The following is a 23,411-nucleotide window of genomic DNA, read 5'->3' on the forward strand; positions in this document are numbered from 1 at the left end:
AGCTGGTATGACTCAGAAAGACCAGAAGCTAATATATAAAGCACAGTGACTGATTTGTGTTTGTTCGCTTTGCACTGGTTGAAATTTGGCAAAGGTGCATGTATGCCTGAAGTGTCACAAGAGTAAGAAATTTTGGGGATGGCCCCACCCAAGGCTTTTAAATTGCAAGGATGAAACTTTGTATGTTTATATAAATATATATTGATATTCCTAAAATAATAAGAGCCCTGCCAACATACCATAGCATGTCAATGTTTTGAATCATATTTCATACCAGTGCTCGTGTGTTTTTCCTGAGTGACTGTTGAGGTGGTGTGAGCCTCATCGTCATCGTGCCTCATCACCAAACTTCTGAACAAATGTCGGTCAATTCGCCTGGCCTTTCTTTAACCTTGGCTTCGCCTTCCCTCCAGCTAGGGGGGGGGGGGGAAACGTTGGATTGTGATTTGTACATAGACAGCGCAGGTATGCAAACAGTGTACATACACAGTACAAGTATACAAACAGTGCACAGTACATACAATGCAAATATACAACAGTGTACACAGACAGTGCAGGTAAATAGTAAATCGATCCGACCAAGTATACTGTAGTGATATAAATGTATATTAAGTTTCGTGCACATGTGCGTGAAACGCTCGTGATTGAATACTGATCCTTCTATTATTTGAATGTCAGCTATATCAGAACACTCAATAAATTCATAGAAGTGAAAATTACGGAGATTGTGTTCCATTCCATATTATAGATAGGTTGAAAGCATTCTTACTCGTAAAACTTGCTGATAAAAGGAGGCACTTATTAGGCACGATTTATGTGTTACAGACAAGACGCACTTTGACTTGTCCATAAATCTGCCAGGATGCGTCGAATGAGAGTATGCAGAAAGTTGGGGCGCATGAGAAAGAGAAAGCAGTGTGGTCAGAGTGAAATCGCTAACCACTCGAGGCACCAATATTGGATAGACCGCTCGGCTCCCTCCCTCCCTCGCGCAAGCCCGCCAGAATTTAGCTGAAGCTCCACTACCGACGACTAAGACTAAGTATTTCTATATTCGTCTCCTTTCTATCTTTTCGTTTAACTACATGACTCTATACAGACATGGATAGATAAGTGAAGTGATAGATTTACAGACAGATAAAAATGCAGAGGCAAATAAAAAAGCCAAAAAAAAAAAAAACAGTAGATTAATTATATGCCGATAGTCGGAAATCGAATCCTGGACCTCTGCGTGTGAACAGGGATCACTACCACAAGGACAACAAAAGCAATCCTAGGCTGTTCACACGCAGAGGTCCAGGTGTGTGTGTTTGAGATGGAGGTTGTGTTTGTGTGATGAGGTTGTGTGTGTCTGTGAGTGATGAGGTTGTGTGTGTGTGAGGTGTGGTGTAATGGTAAGCATGCTCGCCTCGCAAGCAGCGGACCCGGGTTTGATCCTCGGGCAGGGTGAAACCATGGGGAAGTTTCTGTACACCATTTGCCTCTGTCTACCCAGCAGTAATCGGGAACCTGGAAGTTAATCGATTTGCGGATCGTGTTCCAGGGTAATAATTAGCCAGTGCAGTTGGCGAGTTGTCCGGTCTTTTCGCACTATTCCTTGACACTGGGTCATGCAGCTCGTTAAGATAGGGTGTAGTTGTTGTGTTGGCGACACCTTCTACACCTAAAACAAATTCACGCCTAGGTGGCCCTTGGGCCGGCCATCCTCGTTACACGAGGGCCAACCATTATTATTATTATTATGTGGGTGAAACATGACCGTACAAATATCACGAGCAAACAAATAGCATGGAAGAATAGCAGGTCCTCGTAAAGTGTATAAACCGTCTCTAACATATCGTTCCTGAACATGTCAGACATAAACAAACTATACACCTCACCAAAGCATGAACGCTAAGTGCTAATGTCGCTTCAATAAGCTTGTGTATCACTCGTGTTATTCGTATCACGTTCGTGTACAAAAGTCATCCAACTTGTGTTTGTTTGTTTATGATCTCAGACCACGATCCACTCCAACACAGGTATTTATGTTATGATATACAATTCCTTGGACTAACACAACGGGTCGTCGTACGTCAAAGTGATGTATGGATCAATCGCCATGCCGTTGATACCAAAATAATGGACTCTTGTTTGTCTGACACGAGTATAACAAATGCATTCCTTTAAGGTGTTATAGTATAAAAGCCGTTTTCCCGTTTGTATCCGTGCTCATCACCCGTCTCCCTCGCCCATCCGGCTTCTGCCACGCCTCTCCCACCTCTCCCTCATCCCTTACACATTTTGTCATAAAAAATACACTCCCCGAACAAAACCCTTTATCATCAGGATTAATTTCTGTACGTCAGGTAGTCTGGGAGACTACCTGCAACAGACAGACAGATGAATATTGCATAGATATTTTTTTTATATTGATAAAACTTACGTTCTCGTGATCTTACTTGAACAGGGTGGATGTTAATCAACAGTCACGCCACACTCAGGTGTCATAGCCACAGTCAGCATAGAAAATTTCAAACTTATAACACCTTTTGAATTACTAGTTATATTAACCAGAACATCTGATTCTGTGATGTGTGTATTTTCTACAGTATATTTTTTAGCTGAAATTTTTTTTTGCCGCAACTACTGTAGTGTGGGTGTAGTTGAAGCATGTGTGTGTTGTCAGCATGCTCGCCTAGCAAGTGAGTGGGCCCGTGTTCGATCCCGGGCAGGGTGAAACTAAAGGGAATTTCTTCACGCCATTTGACTCTGTCTACCCAGCAGTAATTTGGGACCTGGATGTTTATCGACTTGTGGATCATGTTTCGGGATAATGGTTAGCCAAAGCAGTTGACGAGTTGTCCGGTCTTCTCGGATTATTCCTTGACACTGGGTTATACAACTCGTTAACATATGGTGTTGGCCACAGCTTCTTTCTACCCCTTAAACAAATTCACGCCTAGGTAGCCCTAGGACCGGCCATCCTCGAACAAGAGGGGCATCCATTATTATTATTGCCATCGTGATTGTGGGTGTGTTTTAACATAAGATAATCTCTTTGTAATCTACCAGGATGTGGAGTGTCCGTAAAGGAAAGAAATATGTCCAGGACAGACTAAGGAACCTCTATGAAAAGCTGCAGGACGTCCGTAGAGAAACAGGTCCTTACCGTGATGTGGTGTCAGGTGTGTCCCAGACGTTACGTCCGTGGCGAGTTGTGGCTACCATGGTGGTGCTCATTTTCCTGTTTCATCTTGTCTCTGCCACCACTTCTGTCATCAGTCCATCACGTGTGGTGAGTCACTGCTCGTCATTACCGGATGTTCCAGGCTGAAAGGGTACACATTTATTACGCATAATTACTATGGTACTTTAATTTACGGACAAAAAAAAAGACCAAATCCAAAACCATTGTGGATTACTTTACAGCTCTTTTTAAATTTCTGTACAAATATTTCCTGGTCAACGTTGACCAAATATAAACTTGAATATCTACAGAGAAGACTGTACGATAACATACCTTACTTTTTCTCTTTGTCACTCGCTGTACTACAATGAATGTGTCTACCCCGGCAAGAGCTCATTATAATAAGTAAATATAAAATGAAAACTCAAACATTAAAAAAATAATAGCGAGGATCTTAATAAAATATCTATTCTCCTAAAGTATGAACGTGGCAGTTGGCCAATTTGTTTTCACCAAATGATGTTTTTTCGTCCGGTTATTTCATTTTCTGATCACCATCCTTCATTTTTCTCTTACCTTCATTTATTTTTACTAAATAATTTTTTTCCGCCAAATCTTATCTCCCCCTCTTGTGTTCCCCAACCCATTTGCGTCCAACCCACTCTCCAGCCCACTCACCCGACCCCATCTTCCAACCCACTCTCCAGCCCACTATAGTTAACAAATATATGGCATGTGTCAATACTGATAAATAAATATCTCGTAGTCTGGAATGCAACACGTTTATGAACAAGAAATAATTTGTTGAAGAAAATCACATCCATCATAACGTACATGGGACGAGTCGACTGGGGATCCATCTTCACAATCAGATGGCAGAAAATCAGTTCCCAAATAGTCGAAAATACGTCAACACAAGAGCCTCACACGCATTCATTTATTATGATCCTTTAGTGAGATTATTCAAGACTTAGGATGATGTTTCTCTTTTCTGTGTGCAGATGAGCGTAGCGTTCCCATTGGACCTGAACGATTGCCTGTTGAAGGAAATAACCATGAACTGTTCCTCTACCATCTACTGCGCTGCCATCTGTAATCACACCCCCTACTGCTATTTCTTCTGCGTCTCGGGTGCGTAAGGTGGAGGGGCGCCAAGTTGTGCTGTGTGTTTAGCGTGTCTGGGAGAGGTACAGGGATTAGAAAGACTGAGAAACCTATGTGTTATAGAGAGAGAGAGAAACCGCACACTCTTTTAGAGGTGTGTGTGTGTGTGTGTAACGATTTTGCAATATCTTAAGAAAAGAATACTATTATCCTGTAACAAGAATTATGGTGCATTTAGTTTCCCCGACGACTAAACGAAGTATTTACAGTAGGTTCAATAATTCCCTTGTCGTCCCCTTACAGGTAATATGTGTAGCTTGTTCAGTGCTGCAGTGTTGCCCAGCTGGATAGGTTACCCGAAGAGGAACTCCCTCACCTTTGGCAAGTGTTTCTCTACTCTGTATGACGAACGTGACATTGTGGAGGACTTCACCAATTATGTATCACCTGTCACGGCTACTGGTTCAGACACAAACAAAGTCGCTAATGGCTACTTTTGTTCCGACACATATTATTGTTTCATCACCAACAATGATCCGAGTCCCCTCTGGAGTCTGTACACCAGCTCGAGTCAAACCATCGTCAGTGTCATCACCATTCAGAGTAAGACCAGTCCTCTCAACCTGACGGTATATATAGGTGATACTATAGACATCACCCAACTACCACAGGCTGGACCTATCTCCCCAGACTCAGAAGGTGTGGTCATTTTCAACCTTATTCCACCTGCAATAGGCAGTTTTATCACAATAGTAGGGTCAGCCGGGGTCATGAATCTCTGCCACGTCCAGGTCATCATACAGTAAAGAGGGGAAGATTTAACCACAACAACCAGAGATTTTTAGATGCCATTAAGTCTCTCATTTCCTCGACTCACGCTTGATGGTACAAAGACCTAACAAGAATAGGGTAGGGCAACCAATCTGGTAATAATGTAAAGGTAAGGGGGTGACGAGGAGTGGTTGGAGGGGGTACGGGAGGCTTCTGAGTGACAGCTACGGGTGGACAGTACCGTGAGTTTGGAATCGAGGCTTATGGAGTTTGTACCTTTTCTTTAAATAAATAAATAATTCATTTACTTCAAAATTGATGTGTTTTTTCGTGTTGTGAACTAATAAAGTCTGAAATGAATATCCTATTGTTTGGTTTTTTTTTCAATTACATGTACGTACTAAGGATTTATATAAGATTTAATCCAGCTTTCGATTTGAAATATCAACCCACTGAAATAGCATAAATCTTCGTACTCTATGTTGTTGTTTATATACAAGATGTCATTATAAATTTTCACACCCACCACAAATTAATTACCCTTAGCACCCTGAATGTGTTTGTACTGTATTATGGCTCTTTCTGTACTTCCTTTCTCCTGCCTAAGCGATTATGGTCTTATGCTGTTTCTAATTTAAATTCTACTCCTCATACACAGACGGTAATATAACTATTCTCCTGGATATTCTAGACAGTATGGGCTGCAATCTCTGCGTTTATGATGAGGACGCATCTCTCTACAAAATCGACCACGGTAACTTTTGGGAAAGAACAGTGGCGAAATGAAACCTATTTACAGATATAACTTTCCAAACTTCCCAACACTTTCATCAAGTTCAATGTCTACAGAACTCCCTGGCCTCTCGCGTTTTTCCATTCTCCTACAGCGTATACTGTCAAATCTAGAATCGTTACATGGAGGGAGTAGAGAGTGGGGACCTAAGATTCCACGTTGGTTTCTGGCCCCCCCTGGAGGGCAGAGTCAGAACTCATAATACATGTCAAAACGTAAGACCACATTTCGGAGCCATATGAAAGCATGGCATCTGGGATTTTTAACATGCAATAGATATAGCTCATCATTTTGACTAACTTTCATTCTATTTACTTCTGTCACAAGTGAATAATAACGAACCTCAGAGAACCTGACCTAACCAACAAAAGAAACCCACTTAACCTAACCTGACTTTCTAGATGAGGGGGGGGGGTTAACCCTTTGGTGTAATTTTACGATTTTTGTGGACGAGAGAATACGCTCGGATAGAGTGGGTCGGTTGTAAAAAAAGTGAGCAGGTGACATGTGCTCCCGAATATGATAACAAGAATGAGAAGGAGATGGTTGTACATAACTAAAATAATACCTAATTGGTCGAGAACTACAATTGTTGGCAAGAGTGTATTTTGTCTACACGTCTCCTGAGCTTCGACAATAGCGGAACATGTCACTGAACAGTCAGCTTTTAGCAGGAAACAATCAACGAGTGATAATTATAAATTCAACGCTTAGTGGTTAGATAGAAAGGGAAAATGACGTAGGGAGGAAAACAGCTACCTATTCGTACGTCGGATAATTCGATTTATAAACTATAATAGAAACACACACGGTATAAACTATATTATGGTATTAAACAAATCATAACGGTGGCGACCCTAAACTAACACGTTAACAAGTTCAGGCAAAGTTAAGTTTTGGAGAAAATAAAAGAAATAACATGAAATTGGTCAACGAACCCAACGATAATTACCAGGTGTAAACTGGTAACCTACCCATCACAGCTGTTGCTTACTTCATGCATGTATGAATAAAGTTGGCATTATCAATTCATAGAAAGACAAAGAATATAAACAAATCTAAAAGAAAATTGTACTCACAGAGACTGTATTCAAATAAGAACTTTACCTGCTGGAAGGAGAGTTATGTTGTCACGGAACACTGGAGATGGTCGTCACCGTCCTCTACTTGATTCGTCACCGTCCACACATGCAGAACTTCAGGGTCGTGTAGTACTAAATATTTTTCAGGATAGCTCATTATCTTCTTCCTACAAGTTCAAATCAATGTACATTTATGTCCTTTTCATATTTATTGGTTAAAAATGTCAAGAGGATTTTTCTTCTTTATCACTTTGTAAGAGTCACCTTACAATCGACAGATGTTCTTGTTGTTCATTAACTAATTTAACAACAAAACTAAGGCAAAACACAGAATCACGCGAAAACGTAAAATTTAACAGTTATTCGTCAGTCTGGGTAGCAGCCTCAGTGGTGACAGGGTTACTAAGCCAGCCCAGGGAGAGCTTCCGTAACCGTAGGCGAGTGGGAGGCGGTCGTTGGCGTCTCCAGCCCACGTGAAGTGTGTTGGTGGCCACGGTACGTTTCTTTCCAACGGATGAAAAGATGATAACTACGTCATCTTCCCTCTGTGGTAATGTCGTGGGCCATCTTGCTCGTAGTCCCTCGAGGAACCAAATACGGGAGACAGAAGTTTCATGGAAGGAAGCACTAGCTGGGGAGTCGTCGTAAAAGTTTGTGACATGGGGTGATAGTTCATGATGGGTAGTGCCTTGGAGACTGAAACTGTCCAGGGAGGCGGAAAAGTATGCGTCGTCAAGGCTGGCGTCCAGAGGGTGAGGAGTGAGGTCATCCATAAAGAACATCTCTTCCGGCAGAGTGTCCCATGTGGGCACCACTGGCCTGTCCACAGGTGGACTGTGTCTCCAAGTGTTTGTCTCAGTTTGCGTTGCTGCCGAGGCGGTACGAAGTCGTCGACTCCAAGGCACTGGGAAGCTACGACTCTCCACAGGGAATCTTGCAATGGCTACTGTCAGTGTTTGAGTTGAACGCTCCACCGTCACAGTCACAGGCCTCAAAGTTCTAAGGTCTGAAAACCAAGGGAAGTAACTTTGGCTGGTGTCAAAGTTGGGCCCCTGGGGTCTTGAAACCAAACCCCTGGCCATTTGCGTAAACTCCCTCGAGCGACGCTCTATCACATTTTGTCGTTCCTCTTCCCTCACAGCTGCTCCGCCCTGGTGCCACGGTGTGACTCCTTCCTCACTTTGCCGTGGAAACGTCATAGGTTGACTCTCCGTCGATAGTAGCACTGAATGACTTACTTGATCACATTCGGGCAGTGCCGAGTTAACTATAGAGGAAACCAGCTCGGCGATGTCGGCGTCAGAATTGGAGTCAGTCATTACCAGGGCAGCAGAGAAGCGTGGTGCTCCGGTCAGTGGTCATGTAGGCAAGACAACTGAACGACAGTGGGTTTTGGATTTGAGCGAAACGGCTCCGAAGCAGGGAAGAAGACAGTGTCGGGACAATTATTCGAAACCGCTTTCAATCTTGTGACGTTACTGAAACTGTTTTGGTTATGGTATAAGCTCTGTCATTCTTTTGACCTTTTCAGTTAGAGGTTGCAGATTATAAAATATTATACTTTATTCATGTTACAGTAATAATTTGTTCATTATCATTTTACAGTATGCATAATGACATGACCAAGAGGTTTTATAAATTTCGGATACTCAGTGCCGTGGAGCCTAATCGATCGATACCGCACTGCTCAACTGTTCATAGACGAATGACGTAATGTTTGTTTGAAACCTTCTTATTGTCCTTAACTACAAAAACTAAATCATATATCTTAATTTTTTTAAACAATCATTATTTATGATTTAAAAAGGAAGTATAAATTTTATTTACTGCTTTCAATTAATTAATGCTATTAATGTTCCTGATTCTCGAAGAAGTCCTTTAAAACAAAACTTGGAACTTTAAACAAACATTATTGATCTGCAACAGTATCACCTAAAATTTTTCCGGGTTACAAAATTAGCAAAAGTCCATAATTTACAACTACAATTATTATTTTAGGCGTATATTAGCTCCATTTTATCTTTAAATTTTTGAGATCTTCACTAGTAAAGGAATACTGAGTTTGAATATTAACTATGTATATAAAGCAGACCACGTCAACCAGCCAACTAAACGTAACCAAACTTTCTCGTATAATCCAACGATACAGGGAGTCTTGGGCAAGGTAGAGTTAGTTACTGTGGTAAACGGTGTTCAAAGAATGTTTTTTTTCTTTTGCTTTCCCTCTAACTGGATTTTCATCTTAATGTTAGAACAAACACACGGCAGTGGAGATAAATTTAAGCTTAAAGTGTCAATCCAGGAGTAGCATGGTAGTGTTTTTGACCTGTAGATTAACACATTTGCTAATATGATTGAAAACTAAAGAAAACCCGTATTTGGCCGCGAAATTGGTCATTATTGTCTTTAAGTTTCGTCTGGTCAACAAATAACAAACAGCGCAACTAACCATCTTTCTCTGTTCAGATGCGCAAACGAAAAAAATATAAGAACACACAAACACACTTAAAAATATCCAGACACGTTCATAGCGCCACACAAAATAAATACCAGCAAACAATGTTTTACTTTCATATAATGTACTTCATGTAACCACACAACTTGGCCGTCGGAGTTCTCTCTGGTCAATAATTTTCGTGTTCATCCTTGAATGTTTTCCTTCAACTCGTGGTTTCAGCCTTTTGTGTACAGAAGCAAGTAACTACACGTCTACGCACAACACTTCCTAATACGACAGAATCGACCGTGACGCCGTCCATGTTTGTCTTCGCCTGCTCTGTATTGAGTCTGCTCGTCCCCTTCGTACTCAGAAACTTTGTTTTTAATTTACTAGGTCCTTGTCATTATTAACCAGGACTAACAGTGTTCTTTGATTAATAACTTAGTGGGTATAATGGCCTGGTATACTGTACACTGAGGTGTGGTCTTTGCTCACCAGCGCTTCCCTCCTATCAGTTATAATCCGGGAAAGACATGCAGGAATATATCTATTTCCTGTACACTTGTACAGAATTAATAAGATGAATTTTCTATAGCACAATGAGTTCAAGTTTAGTGAACCAACATGTTTATAACATCAACATTAATTTTGTTTTCTAAACATACATTTCTACCTGATTTTCAGGAGTGTTAGTTTGTGTCCATACGTCTATGGAGAAATAGCAGAGAATATTATCAATAATGTAGAGGTTATATAAAAGAAATACTTTATATGATAAAAAATATTATCCAAATCCACAAATATTACCAAGAAGGAAAGTTCTTGTGTCTGGTGCTCAGGGCAGAATGGGGAGGTCACCACAGTTGACCATGCTCTCCCAATTATACAGATTTACAAGAGATAGACCTCAGAATCAAGAAAATCAAGTTAACCAATGATAAATATCAGAAATAATTGAAGACGAACGAATATGATGTCTTCCATAAGTCATATTTATCAACATGGCATTCATTACCGTGTGTGTGTGTGTGTGTGTGTGTGTGTGTGTGTGTGTGTGTGTGTGTGTGTGTGAACAGGGGGAGACAAAGTTTAAAGTGTCAAAGACATTAATCTCGCCCGAGGGTCAAACATGCTTCCACATTTTAATTTGGTTAATGGTATTTCACGCAGATTTGTAATACACTGTAGAGAACTCTGTGCAAATCAGGTTCTGTATTGAAAACGGTGTAAATCAATAATGAAAGATTTTTTTTTTCATCCAGGTCAAGTAAGTAACCAAATGAACAGTTTCAGGCTAATTGGGTCAGCTGAGCTATGAGTATGATAGTTGTGAACACCCATATAAATGCGACACAAATCACTGATCGTCGGCTTACAAGGATTTCCACCTTGGGGGTGTTCACTCAACATTCAACTGGATAATAAAACTCACGATATCAGATAGGCTCTGCAAAATTCCCAAATGTCCAACCGGGTATACTGTTATATGATGCACATGCAAAATACACGGGTAAGTATGATGCACACACACACAATACACGGTTTATTGATATATACTAGTTTGAAGCAAAAAAGAAAAAAAACACACACACACAGAGCCTTCACAACAGGTACCCACTAGAACCATCAACTGGAGGGCACTTGTCGGAAATCTCATGAGAACATTGGTGTGCCGCGGTGGTGCTCTCCTGGCCCAGAGCGGGCACAGCCACCGCTATCATCGCCACCAACAACAACCCACACTTCGGTAAACAAAACACCAGCGTCAGTATAACAGATTTACTAAAGATGACAAGGGATGAATGAAAAATAGAGTAAAAATTAAAATATGACTTACATAAAAATGTAAAGAGAGTCCTATAACAGCACAATGAAGCAGATTTTTATACGTCGCCCAACGACAACTAACACACAGAGATGTGATAGCTGTTACATTTATATTAATCTGACATGAAGTTTCTAGTGCCTGTATTCTATGACGCCTAGAGTTTATATTTTAGTGTTGGAATTTTGAACAATGGAAAAGTATTTTATGGGATGTTCTCCATGGATTAATAGGCACGACTCCAACAGCTTTAACGAGAGTAACTTTCTCCCGCTTCGTAGCTTTTCGACTGCTGGGTGAATCTATTTGAATCTGTTTAATGGTGAGGAGAAGTCTCAAACTTGATCTACTTACTTAAAGATAGTTTTCCTGCCGTTCGCCTCGAAGCCAAAACACCACTGTCCACCACAACCCGCCAGAAAAGAAAGGTCAGAGTGTCCCAGCACGGAGGTAAACAGTTTTTTTATTTAACTTTCATACGACGAGAATAGTATGATGTCCTCAAAGCCAAATAGCTTACGAGTACTCACCATGCTAGATGAGCTTGTCAAGACAACAACGAGCTAGGGCTGAGCTAGGCCTACACTCCCATACACACGAGTACATAAAGACGGTTATGTAAGGCATCTAGGACAACAGGGAAAACCCAGCTGTTTGATGGCCCTGCACTGAACTGTGATAGTGGCTGATCGTACGGAAAAATTTCGTCACATTGTCTTTCACGATGGCCGAAAATAAAATGATTCTCGACAAATCTAACCTAACCTAACCTAACCTAACCTAATCTAACCCAAACTAATCAACTCTAATCTCGTGCGGAAGACAACGTGATGTAATTGTTCAATATCTTCCTCCGATGTTTTGGGCTTTCCTCGTCCTGGCTGTTTTAGAACACTGCCAGTCTCCTCAAACTGATTCACCCACGCCTACAGGTCCCTCAGGGTCGGTGCTTCCTTGCCAACGTTGTATAGAATCGTCGTTGCACCAGGGTAGGTGACTTGAGTTCAGCCATCCATAACAAACATTTCGACTTTTCTTGTGGGGTCATCATAATTCAGTAAACACACACACACACACACACACACACACACACACACACAAAACACTAAGCACAGAAAGCTAGATATATGGTACGATAACTGTACAAGAATCAACAACCTGACATTTACACATAAAAATATAGAAGGCTTCAAAGTTGTTTCATCTTAATGTGGACACCTTGTATGTCAATTTCTAGGTACAAGGTGAAGGAACATATATTTATCTGTTTATCTGTAAGTAGCTGAAGCCAGATGATGTGTTCCCGCGGAGGCCTTACATAACACCGTAGATGACCCGATAGCGGGGCGAGGAAGTGTCGCACAGCCCTCCGTCATATTTACAGAATTACACAACACGCAGTGTTACTTCCCTATCCATTGGTTATGTTTCATAATTTAATCAAGATTTTGAGAATTTAATTCCTTATTTTCAATCACCTGCAGTTGAGTGAACCACAGCTTCATTGTAAGCTAAAACTGTACTATTCTGTATAGCAACCATCATCCGTAGCAAAACGGATCATTCCTCCACATGTACTTGGATGTTTACTGAACACCATTTGTCTAATTAGTCAATTATTTACAAGGTGTATATAATGTATTTTTCGTGTCAATATTAGATAAGTAAATACCGAGAACCTCATGTGAGATATTTGTCATATATTCCTGTCACAAGCTACAGGAGAATTTTGTTCTCTCATGGTTGCACTACCAGAGTTTGTTGTTCAGATTGTCAGAGACGGTTGTCTCATATGCTCACACTACCAGAGAGTTTTGTTTGTTATGTCATGTTCATGCTACTAGAGAGATTAGTGTATCATGAACTGGAGTAACTGGTGAGGTTGTTTTTTCAGCTGCTAATGCAAGGGAAAGGGTTGGTTGTAATAGTACCTCACACGAGATATGTTGTGTCAAATATCTGTGCCATAAGATAATTTGTTGTGTCGTGAGCTCATTAGACTCGAAGGTTTGATGTGTCGTAATTCTTGTAGACGGTTTATGCCCTTAGGGCACTTTTTAAGTTTGTTGGGTCATAAGCATAAGAGAATATTTTGTGTCGTAAGCCCCACCATTAGAATCATTTGGTGTAATATTCCCACAGGTGAGAGACGGAGCGGTGTGATTCAGGTGTTTGGTGACGTACGCGCTATCAGCAGCCAGACAAAGCTTGTCTGTGTGATCCCACGGCCTGAATCACAAAGGAGCTGCCGTGGCCGAAGGTTGCACGACAACAGGACCTAATGCTTCTGCGTTTTACCTTACATACGGTGTAAGGATGTGCCCAATAGAATATCACATGTGCCTGCGCGAGGGCAAATCTTAATCAGAATCTGATAGTCGGACGACCTTATTGCAATTAAGAGTAAACTGGTTCTGCCACTACAGGATGAATGTTTAACAATTTGTGAGAATACCGTCATCATCAAGACTCTGGATTACCACACTACTGCGTGACAGTGCTTGTTGATGTCTGAGAGTAGAACGACTATAGCGCGACTATATATGGATCAACTGTAGCATACTGTGGTACCTGCTGCAGTACAACTGTAATGTAATTGTAATGCAAATATAACATGGCTATGGTACAAATGTAAAACTATAATAATTTATAACTGAAATACGACTATGATATAACTGTAGCATTATTGTGAAACAACTGTAATATGACTGTGGGAATACGTCCGTTTGTCACTCATAGGCGAGGCACAATATACTCGTATAATACTCAGTGTAATGATGTATTCTCAAATAATTACTGGAATAGATAATATAGTAACATGATTATTTAATAGGTGTACAGACGATGTGTAATGCTGTGACATGATTTTCAGATGGTTTAGAGATCTGTTGATATATTTACTTGTTTAAGAAGTTACAATATGTATAGTGTTTATTACTGTCCTCCATTCCCGACCTTAGGATTACAGTTATAATTTATTATTATTATTATTATTATTATTATTATTATTATTATTATTAATCTATTGTTATTATTGTCACGATTTTCTTCAATCAATACTCGCTACTTTTATATATATATATATATATATATATATATATATATATATATATATATATATATATATTATATATATATATATATATATATATATATATATATATATATATATATATATATATATATATATATTGTAATTATTATGATACATATTTTCAAACTGTTGCTGTGATTATAACCATAAACTCTAAGAGAGTCAAGCAAAGGTAAGTGAGCCGGAGACAGAACACAGATGAAACAAGAAAGACAATACGAAAATAGAATAGACGGTTGGAGAGGCAGGTAAAATCTGAAGTGATGCAAACACAGACAGACAAACGTTTATACAACATAGCACAAATAAACAATAAGGAAGAGAGATGAAAAACTAGTTTTCTTTTATTAATTACAAAGTTTATGAGAACAGATTGGTTGTGATGAATGATGCTTGTTGGCTCGAGTGAAGAGACAGGAGTAAGAAGAGGCCAGTGGTAGAAGTACAATAACAGAACAGAAGGCAAGGTGAGTGAATGATGGGAGAGAGTTATTCTTGTCTAGACAGCCATATTTCACTACATCAGGTATACTTTACGCTAAATTACATTACATTTCTATAGACTAAAGGTCTAAATTGGGCTACATTTATCTACACTGGTTCCACATTGGACTATTTCACCAGGCGACATGGTGTTTGATGGGGGTTTTCTCCAAAAACCTGTTACAAGGTAGTATTGGAGTCAACAAGAACAGCATGGAGGAAGAATATATTGCCAGACAAGGCTGGTCATTCAACTGGTGAGGTGGACGAATGTGGCGCGCTGTTGATAAGCCATCCGCAAGAAATTTGGCTATCACGACGGACTAGCCAAGGTACCCGGCGCTGCTCAGGTTTCTGTGTGTTTTAAGGAGACAACCCCCCAAAAAAAATTTCCCCTTTTGTGACACTTTTGGGGTGCATGCGTATGCCCAACCAGATTTTATCTTACAAATGTGGCCGATCATAGTGACAGACAAACAGACAGACACTGCGTTGTATATTAAAATTGTGAGTGCCCTAAGGGATATTTACATTAACATAGTAAATTTCAGCTGGGCCTTCAATTATGTAAGTATACCAAATTTTATCTCTGTATTTAAAAAGGTGCTATCCCCCCCCAACACACACACAAACACAGTGGGCCCCTCACCGCCTACAAGAGTTACAGGAATAATCATGGCCCCTGTTTGTACTTGCTTGAGAATAATTGCACAAGCAAAAAATAATAATAATAAAAAAGATAAGCAAATAAAATAACCATACCAAATTTCAGGTCTTTTTGTTAAATAACTCTGGTAGTACACGGGGGAGCTCACTTTTAGGTGGCGATAGGCCCGCTAGATGTTCGCGAACACATTTTCAAGGCTATTTAAATAAACACACTAAATTTCAACCCTCCAATTTAAAAACAGTGGGCTTACATAGAAAGGATTTTGAAAATAAATGTTGTTAATGAGGGAATTCCATCTTTGGGTGTGGAGGCCAAACACTGGGATCAATCACCAAAATTCTACCTTCGTAACACTTCAGGGATGCATGCATATCTCCTTATCAAATTTCAGCAAGTGTAAGGCAAACAACCACACAAAAGAGCAGACACTGTACCTTATACTGTATATCGGACTCTGGCCTTTCTGGACCATACCAGTATGAGTGAAAAAATGAAACGCATCTCCTTGGGAAGTTACCCGTGAGAACCAATCGGTACTTGAGACTGTATGCATTGCCATTATGATAAACAAGGTCTTTAAACTTCACAAAGTTATTTCAGCAAGTTTAATGAAAAGCAAAAGGAATTAATGGGGAAATTAGGCATTTCAGACGTTCGTATAATACTTCTCGTGTAGTGTCGATGTCAAGGAAGCTGAATGAGAGTGAGGGGAACAGTGTCAGTTCATAGTCTCGCCAACCGTGGCATCAAGTGGACGCCGGCGGGATGGTACATCGTAGCAATAAAACATCACCAGCTTTCCACTCGCTCTACTTCTGAACATTCGACCAGTAATGGTGAGCCTCTCTATTATGTTAGCTGAGGATAATGCTTTTCATTTTGCTCTTAATTTGACAAAATCAGTCCCGTATATCTTTATACAGTTGCCTCATTACCAGTGAAGTACAGTATTCTTTGTAACTTCAAAGTATTAATTTTACAGTCGATTGCCATAAATTCAGACTAAGTGTGTCCTCAGACTCAAAGTCTAACATGTTATAAATTCATGACCAGTATCTTCAAGTAGAGTCGCCAGTCTTCTTCACGTAATCCTTTTCTCATATTCGTGTCTCGAGTGGAGAGTCTCGTATCATTTGTGAACCATAGTTTGCTCATTGATTACTTCCCTACAGAAGTCGCTCGTAGTAGTGGTTGTGGCCGGGCTGTGTGTCCTCTCACTACGGGGGGGCAGGACGAACGGCCAAGAATTGCAATGCAGCAAAGAGATTTCGGCCCAGTGCCCTGTCAATGACCCGACCCGTGAGTTCTGTTTACACCAAGTATTCCCTTGAAATTCTCCTTCTGTTGTATTTATCAGTACTCTTCCTCATATTTAGTTTATGTTTAAATTATATTGCTCAAGGGTCAGGCTAGTCTCACAATCCTCTTGTAAGAATAATGTTGATGTTTATAGTGGAGTTTGGTTATTCATTGAAACACTGTGTTCTCGCTTCCAAGCACGTGTTTCACTCCCTCACAGCTCCGGTATACATCGCGGACCCCGACAACTGTGCGAACTACTGCGAGTGTTCCGGAGGCAGCGCCTGGAGCTTCCACTGTGATGCCAATTTAATGTATAATGACATAAAGCACGTTTGTGACTGGCCAAATAATGTGGACTGTGGCAGCAGGCCTACAGTTTAGTACTGCTGACGAAGGAGCGATTGGACCTGATGTTTCAACAGCTACACCATGGCTTCAGTTGATGGCTGACATTTGTGTGATTGATAATGAAGAATTTTCATGACATTGAGAATGATGCATCTATCCAATTTTCTTTTATTTCTTTATATCTTGTATTTCATTTCCTGTAGAGTAAATCTTGTATTTTGCCGGACACATAAAACTTTGCATCACTTTTCCAAGACCAAATTAAGCTTAACTGAACCTCCACGTCTCCTCTTTATGCTTAGAGTTAAATTTTGAAGTTTCATGTAAATGATATTTTAGACAATAGAAGACTGAAATAAATATATGAATCAGCGTATCAAAGCCTTAATGGTAACATTATAAACCAAAATCAACATTTTACTGCCAACAATAATATTTTTGGGTGACTCACTCGCACGATACTCAGTCTAAAGAAGAAAGGTGATGGTTAAAAATTCTGAATCTTAAAAGTTTCAACATTGGCACAATGTTATCTGGAAACTATAACCAAAGAGTATCAGGTTTCACCATCAGAAGGACACGCACGACACGACATACGGGAACCAGTGAAAAATGGGATAAGGAGCAGAAAACTACCCATGGCAAGTGACGTGAAAAAATATTAATAACTCAATAGGTTGCTGTTCAATGTATATTTTCCCTATTAATAATTTTTCGCTGATACATATATATATATATATATATATATATATATATATATATATATATATATATATATATATATATATATATATATATATATATATATATATATATATATATATATATATATATGAACTTCATTGTCCAGTGTCAAGGAATAATACGATAATACCTGTCTGGTCCTGCACTGACTAGCTATAAACTTAGAGCACGATCCGCAAATCGATAAGCATCCAGGTTTAGAATTATTGACGAATAGCGAGCTAAATGTATATACTGTGCAGTTATACATACTGTAGAGAGGAATAAGAATTGGGAGACACAGGGGAAATACAGAGAGAAAAAAACAAAATACACAAACAAAAACTTGATTAATTGCCTGAATAATATACTGTACTTATACAGGACAACTTTTTCTTGTTTGACCACCTGCTTTCCTTAGAGGTCTAGTGAGGGCCATCCTCCTGGGGTCTATTGTTACTACAGGAGGAATCCGAAGTGCCCGCAGAAGATCTCTTTTGTTCAGTGGGAGCAAATTGTAATTATTTTCTCACATCAGACCTAAGGCGATACTGGACCCAAGTCACAATGGTGAGGAAGAAGCTCATTTACCTCTTTACCACCGAGAACCGAAGACACAATGCCATGTTTATAAAAACAAACAATATGGAGATAAAATGCAACGAGAAGGACGTGAAATATTCTCCTGTAGATCAATTGGGGGAAAATAAACTACGCCGTTAGTAACTGAGACAGGCTGTGATCCTCGTAGTGGGCGGAGTGGGCGCTTTATCTCCATTATTAACCGATTCTTGAGCTCTTATGTAAAATTCTGACAGCAAGATTTAACGTACAGTGCATCATCAGATACCAACAGTAGCAAATGTCTATGTTGGTTTCCGGTTGTAATGTCTTGTGACTAAATAAGATTTCCTTTATTAAGTGCATAAGTTATTGGTGTATTATAGCAATACATTTGTACTATACCTTGATACACCGTGAACTTAATTTCCCGTTGAAAGGCCTATGGTAGTTAGTAATACTTATGTAGAAAATTATTTTGATAGTTTCCATTTAATGAATGAGAGGGATTGTCCTTTTAAGGATTAATGAACACGCCAGGAGGGTTCAGAGGGTCATGGAAGAGTGGCCGAATCCTATCCTGGTTCTTTATGATGACCTCATGTTTGTGGTGTTTTAATGTGGTCGTTATAGTTGGGTGTGATTAATCAACCATATATTAGCCCCTACACTCACTAAACTTCCTCTTGTTAAAATTTTACCATTCGTGTTGTGTATATGTATAAGCGACCGAAATATGTATTTAAATGGGGCTGATATAGAATTATTACTTTAGTTGACCATATAAAAGGAGCTTACTCAAAGAAAACAAAACCGTATTTAATATCATAGAAAACTAATTTTACGATAAACGAATATAACTTTTTGAAATGATGAAACTATCGGTTAAAATTAAAATTGTCAAACATATCAGTGTACATGAAAAATATCATGTTAATTTCCTTTCATTTCAGTGATCCTATTTACTTAAACAACAGGCTGTCGTGAACAACATTAGAATAATTACCGTATTTTTTTAAAAACTCTGACAAGGCTTTATCCTGTGAGTTTTGCGCGAGTGTGGTCTCTGAGTGAGTACAGGATATGCCGAGGGTATCATTACTGTACTTTAGTATTATTATTATTGTTCTATTTCTATTACCATCAAAATAATGACCATCATCATCGTCACATTAATTATTTTTTGTGTTAATATCTAGATGATTGGGTGGCAGGAGTGTTATTTTTCTGTCTATTACTGAGTAGTTGGTCGAGTGGGTGGTCCGGTGATCACATAATTTGACACTACTGAGCATTCACTGGCCAAAGGGGATGGGCGTCCTCCTCTTGGCGGGGGCATTACAATCAATCTTTCACCTCTGTGTTTCTTGGTGTGTATGTTTATTGCTCACTCTCTCTGTATATTTCTATTCATATCATTACTCTTACAAATGCTTTTCTATTTTGACTCGATGTTACTGATGTTGTTATTGTTGTTGCTGAGGTGAGTGTCGGTCACCTTTATTCTTTTCATCTTTTACATTTTTCATCATCATCGTCTTCTTATGTCAAGTGTACTTTTAGGCAGCTGTGTTTGGAATGTAACAGTAGATTTCATGCAACAGTAAGTGTTATTTAGATGTGTCATGCAATGGTGTCATGAAGCTGTGTTATGTAAGTGTATGCAGCTGTGTCATTTAACAGTGATTGCCATGTGAATATGTTATGTTGCAACAAGTGTCATGTAACAGTGGCTATCATAGGAGATGTATCATGGAACATTGTGTGATGCAGCTTTGTTATGTAAGAGTGTCATGAGGTTGGTCAGGTAGCATTAAGTGCCATGCAACTGTGCCAAATATCAGTGTTCGCTATGTATCAGCGGATTTCACATAACTATCTGCTCTGTGTGACTGCGCATGTCATTGGTCGTGCATGTTACATGACCGTGAATGTCAATGAACGTACATGACATGAGACCTTGAAATGTCATGTGACCGTGTATACCATGTGATCGTGCGTATCATGTGATCGTGCATGTCAAATGGCCGTGATGTGACAGTGCCTGAAACTGAATGTTATGAGATCGTGAATATTTTATGGCATTGTCTGTTTTGTGACTATGTGATGAAACCGTGTATGTCATAGGATCTTATATGACTTGAGTTTGTCATATGATTGGGTGTATCATTCAGCCTCATGAGAAACAAGTCATTCTATATTAAGAAGCTACATCGCCAACTTCGCTCACGCCGACACATCAGGATGTCCTCAGTAGAGCAAAAGAATACGCGTCCCTAATTGGCCTGACATTAACGAAAGACAAGAAGAGCTGAGATTAATCCCGTTCCTCGCTGATTCAGTGCGTCACAGAACGTTTGAGAATCAGGGTATTATCGTCTTATTAAAGTTTAATCGCGGCACTGAATTCTGCGAGCAAGATTTTAAATTCTAAATTTCAAATTCCCCGAGAATATAGACGAATTATTTTTTGTTTTATATTGTCCTTCACGTCTTAATTTCAAAGATTTTTTTGGATATATAACGAAAGTCGATAACTCGAATTTGTGCTTTTAAAAAGACTTAAATTGCACTATAAGGAAAGGAAATATCTTTAATTCACATACTGTTAACACGTAAAGGTCCTCCGCCTCCTCTGGTGTGATATATGAAGGAGCTTAATGGCCTTCCGGTGGACTGTTATTGCTTTGGTAAATAGGCAATATACAAGGTGGTCAGGAGTGCTTCGGCTATATAATGAGGTCTTAGGGAGGATGGCGTCAATAGTGAGCTATAAAGAATAACAGACAAATTATAGATTCTCCAAGTAAGGGTAATTTATACAAGGGAGGTATTAAGGCTGAAGAACCCGTCACTGGAACCTACCTGTGAACACTTTGACCAGGCCAAATATGCTCCATGCTTTTATGACCAATAAAACCCCCTGTAAGCATAGCACTTAGTTAAAGCAAGGAGTAACTTAACTTTATCGACGAGTTAAAACTCCAGGTTGACCCGTCAATGACCCTTCCTTTTATGTTCCTTTACGAGCTCGTCATAAGGCGAGTTTAGAAGCATGATTAGCTATTCATGAGATGGCCCAAGAGCCGCATTAGACAATCTCCAGCAGGATATTGCCTCTCCTGCATCTGTTTCTGTATCATTTATTGCATGACTGCTCCAGCTCCTGCCTGACGTTATTACAACAATTGATCTCGGCGAGTTAGCGTGGTCTGGAATGTTCTCCCGGAGGCTTGCGGCTCTACCAGGAGGATCTGGAGGTTCCGCACATTAGGTAACCAATTACAGGAGTGGCGAAGACCTGCGTCATACCTAGGTATTGGTGCTCGAAGCTGTTTGTGAAAAAAAAAATGTGCAACTCAATGTGGAACGTTATTACGAGGGAATGGAGGTCTGTGTTATACCCAGGTATTAAATCTTCACAGTTATAAGTAACAATTCGCTCATATATATTACAGTTACTATGAAGTGGAGAAGACCTGTCTTACAACAAACTCTCAATCCTCAGAGTAATACATATCAATTCAAATTAACAAGACACACAAGACACATAATGCAAATCTGTAAATTACGGGAAGTGAAGAAAACCTGTAATACACTCGAGCACCAATACATACATACGTTCTATATAACAAGAACATGAAGTAAATACCACGATGGGGTACACTGCTTAAATGCAACCTCTTGTACCATACGCTTGCTGAAGATACGAGACAATCACCATTATTGGGAGTGGTGGGTGGCGTCGTTGGTGGTTCCGGGTCATGATCCTCCTGGACGTAGACAATATAATATAAATATTATGGGAAAAGTTGGGAGACAAAGGGGGCTATTTTGGTGAGGGAGCAAGGCAGTATGTTCATCACTATCTATGTGTAGTAATGGAGAGAGAGAGAGAGAGAGAGAGAGAGAGAGAGAGAGAGAGAGAGAGAGAGAGAGAGAGAGAGAGAGAGAGAGAGAGAGAGAGAGAGAGAAATTTACTCTGAACGTATGTAAAACTGTTCTTATTTTTTAGTTTTCATTCATTTTAAGGAAGAAAATGCGATTTGTTGACCTTAATTGGATTTAATTCTTTTGGGCTTTTTAAAAATACCCCGTCTTTGATTTTTAGTAACATTTTAAAGCAAAAACTATTCATAGCTTCATCCTCTGTTTCCTCAACTCAAAAGTTACATCTTTGTACTTAAAGCTAAACACACGACTACTAACACAGTGTCTACCTCCCTAACAGCTTTATTTTCCGGCCTATGTAAACTGATCTCAGCTTTATGAGGTCGTCTTACTGCAGAAGTGTTGAGTGTAGAGTGCATATACGAAGAGCGAGTTACTTAATACCCAGTGCTTATTATACAGGAGCGCAGTGAGTTATGGAGACGTCTTGCCTTCCTCTCTGCCATAAATTTTACGAGGACAGGGACGGTGTGGAAGAGCCTATGTGATCACTCCGTTTTTCCCGATGTGTTTATTCTGTTAATGGTGTCTGAATTCTGCTTTTATCTCTTCAGTGTCTTCATTCTCTCCCGCTTCATTTAGTACAGTTTAATGGTTCACTACTTTTTATAAAAATTGAATTTGTTTATTTTTATTAATAGCATCGTTTCTCCTCTTTAACAGTCATTATTTCGCGTTATTTCCCGAGTTATATTTTTTCCCCTCTGCTTCACGGACGGGAAGAGTAAGGTTACAAAAATCTATCTCTCTTGGGTGCTTCGGTTCGATTTTATGTCATGCACCACATACTAGATCAGGGCCACAACTTAGTCAAGAGAGGACAGAGTTTAATAGAAATAAGAGAAGTTGGTTAAGAATCGTCAGAAAAGTGAAACGTATTGGCTTTAGGATAATCAGATCACATATAAAGGTTATTGATCTTGATGCTATAGTGTAGGCCTATTATTGCCCTTCAATAGCTTTATGTAGACAATAGGAACTTTATACCAGTTCCTTTGTTTACCTTCTGCCTCTCAATTGTTTACTGAGTATCCGTGATCTTTTTTTTTATCTGGTTTAAATGTCAGTTCCCTTCACATACTTCTGGATAAAAAT

At 39.6% G+C, this 23,411-nt stretch overlaps 2 protein-coding genes and 1 long non-coding RNA gene across 5 annotated transcripts in view; 2 read left to right on the forward strand and 1 right to left on the reverse strand.

Moving 5' to 3' along the window:
• Positions 1-80: 80 nt before the first annotated feature.
• Positions 81-5,445, forward strand: LOC121870361. Of its 2 annotated transcripts, none has more exons than XM_042372153.1 (4): positions 81-122; positions 3,055-3,277; positions 4,171-4,300; positions 4,577-5,445. In XM_042372153.1, the coding sequence occupies exons 1-4, from the start codon at positions 103-105 to the stop codon at positions 5,077-5,079; spliced, it is 876 nt and encodes a 291-aa protein (XP_042228087.1). In that variant the 5' UTR covers positions 81-102; the 3' UTR covers positions 5,080-5,445. The 2 variants fall into 2 exon arrangements, with proteins under 2 accessions (XP_042228087.1, XP_042228088.1); XM_042372154.1 differs by lacking the exon at positions 81-122 and adding an exon at positions 857-1,042 and having other exon boundaries at positions 4,577-5,444.
• LOC121870360 overlaps positions 3,229-23,411 on the reverse strand; it is a 36,204-nt gene continuing 16,021 nt past the window's right edge. The window contains exons 1-2 of one of the 2 annotated variants that reach the window (XM_042372152.1): positions 6,945-8,387; positions 3,229-3,312 (exon numbers count right to left, since the gene is read on the reverse strand). In XM_042372152.1, coding sequence (XP_042228086.1) covers positions 7,279-8,238 — 960 coding nt within the window. In that variant the 5' untranslated portion in view covers positions 8,239-8,387 and the 3' untranslated portion in view covers positions 3,229-3,312; positions 6,945-7,278. Of the gene's footprint in view, positions 3,313-6,944; positions 8,388-23,411 lie in introns of those variants that run through there. The other variant, XR_006089701.1, reaches the window with a different exon arrangement.
• Positions 16,159-17,453, forward strand: LOC121870362. The gene is made up of 3 exons (XR_006089702.1): positions 16,159-16,267; positions 16,604-16,730; positions 16,951-17,453. It is a non-coding gene; the product is annotated as an uncharacterized LOC121870362 (long non-coding RNA).

This window comes from Homarus americanus, unplaced genomic scaffold (assembly GCF_018991925.1).
Source record: "Homarus americanus isolate GMGI-L3 unplaced genomic scaffold, GMGI_Hamer_2.0 scaffold40856, whole genome shotgun sequence".
NCBI classification, from domain to species: Eukaryota; Metazoa; Arthropoda; class Malacostraca; order Decapoda; family Nephropidae; genus Homarus; species Homarus americanus.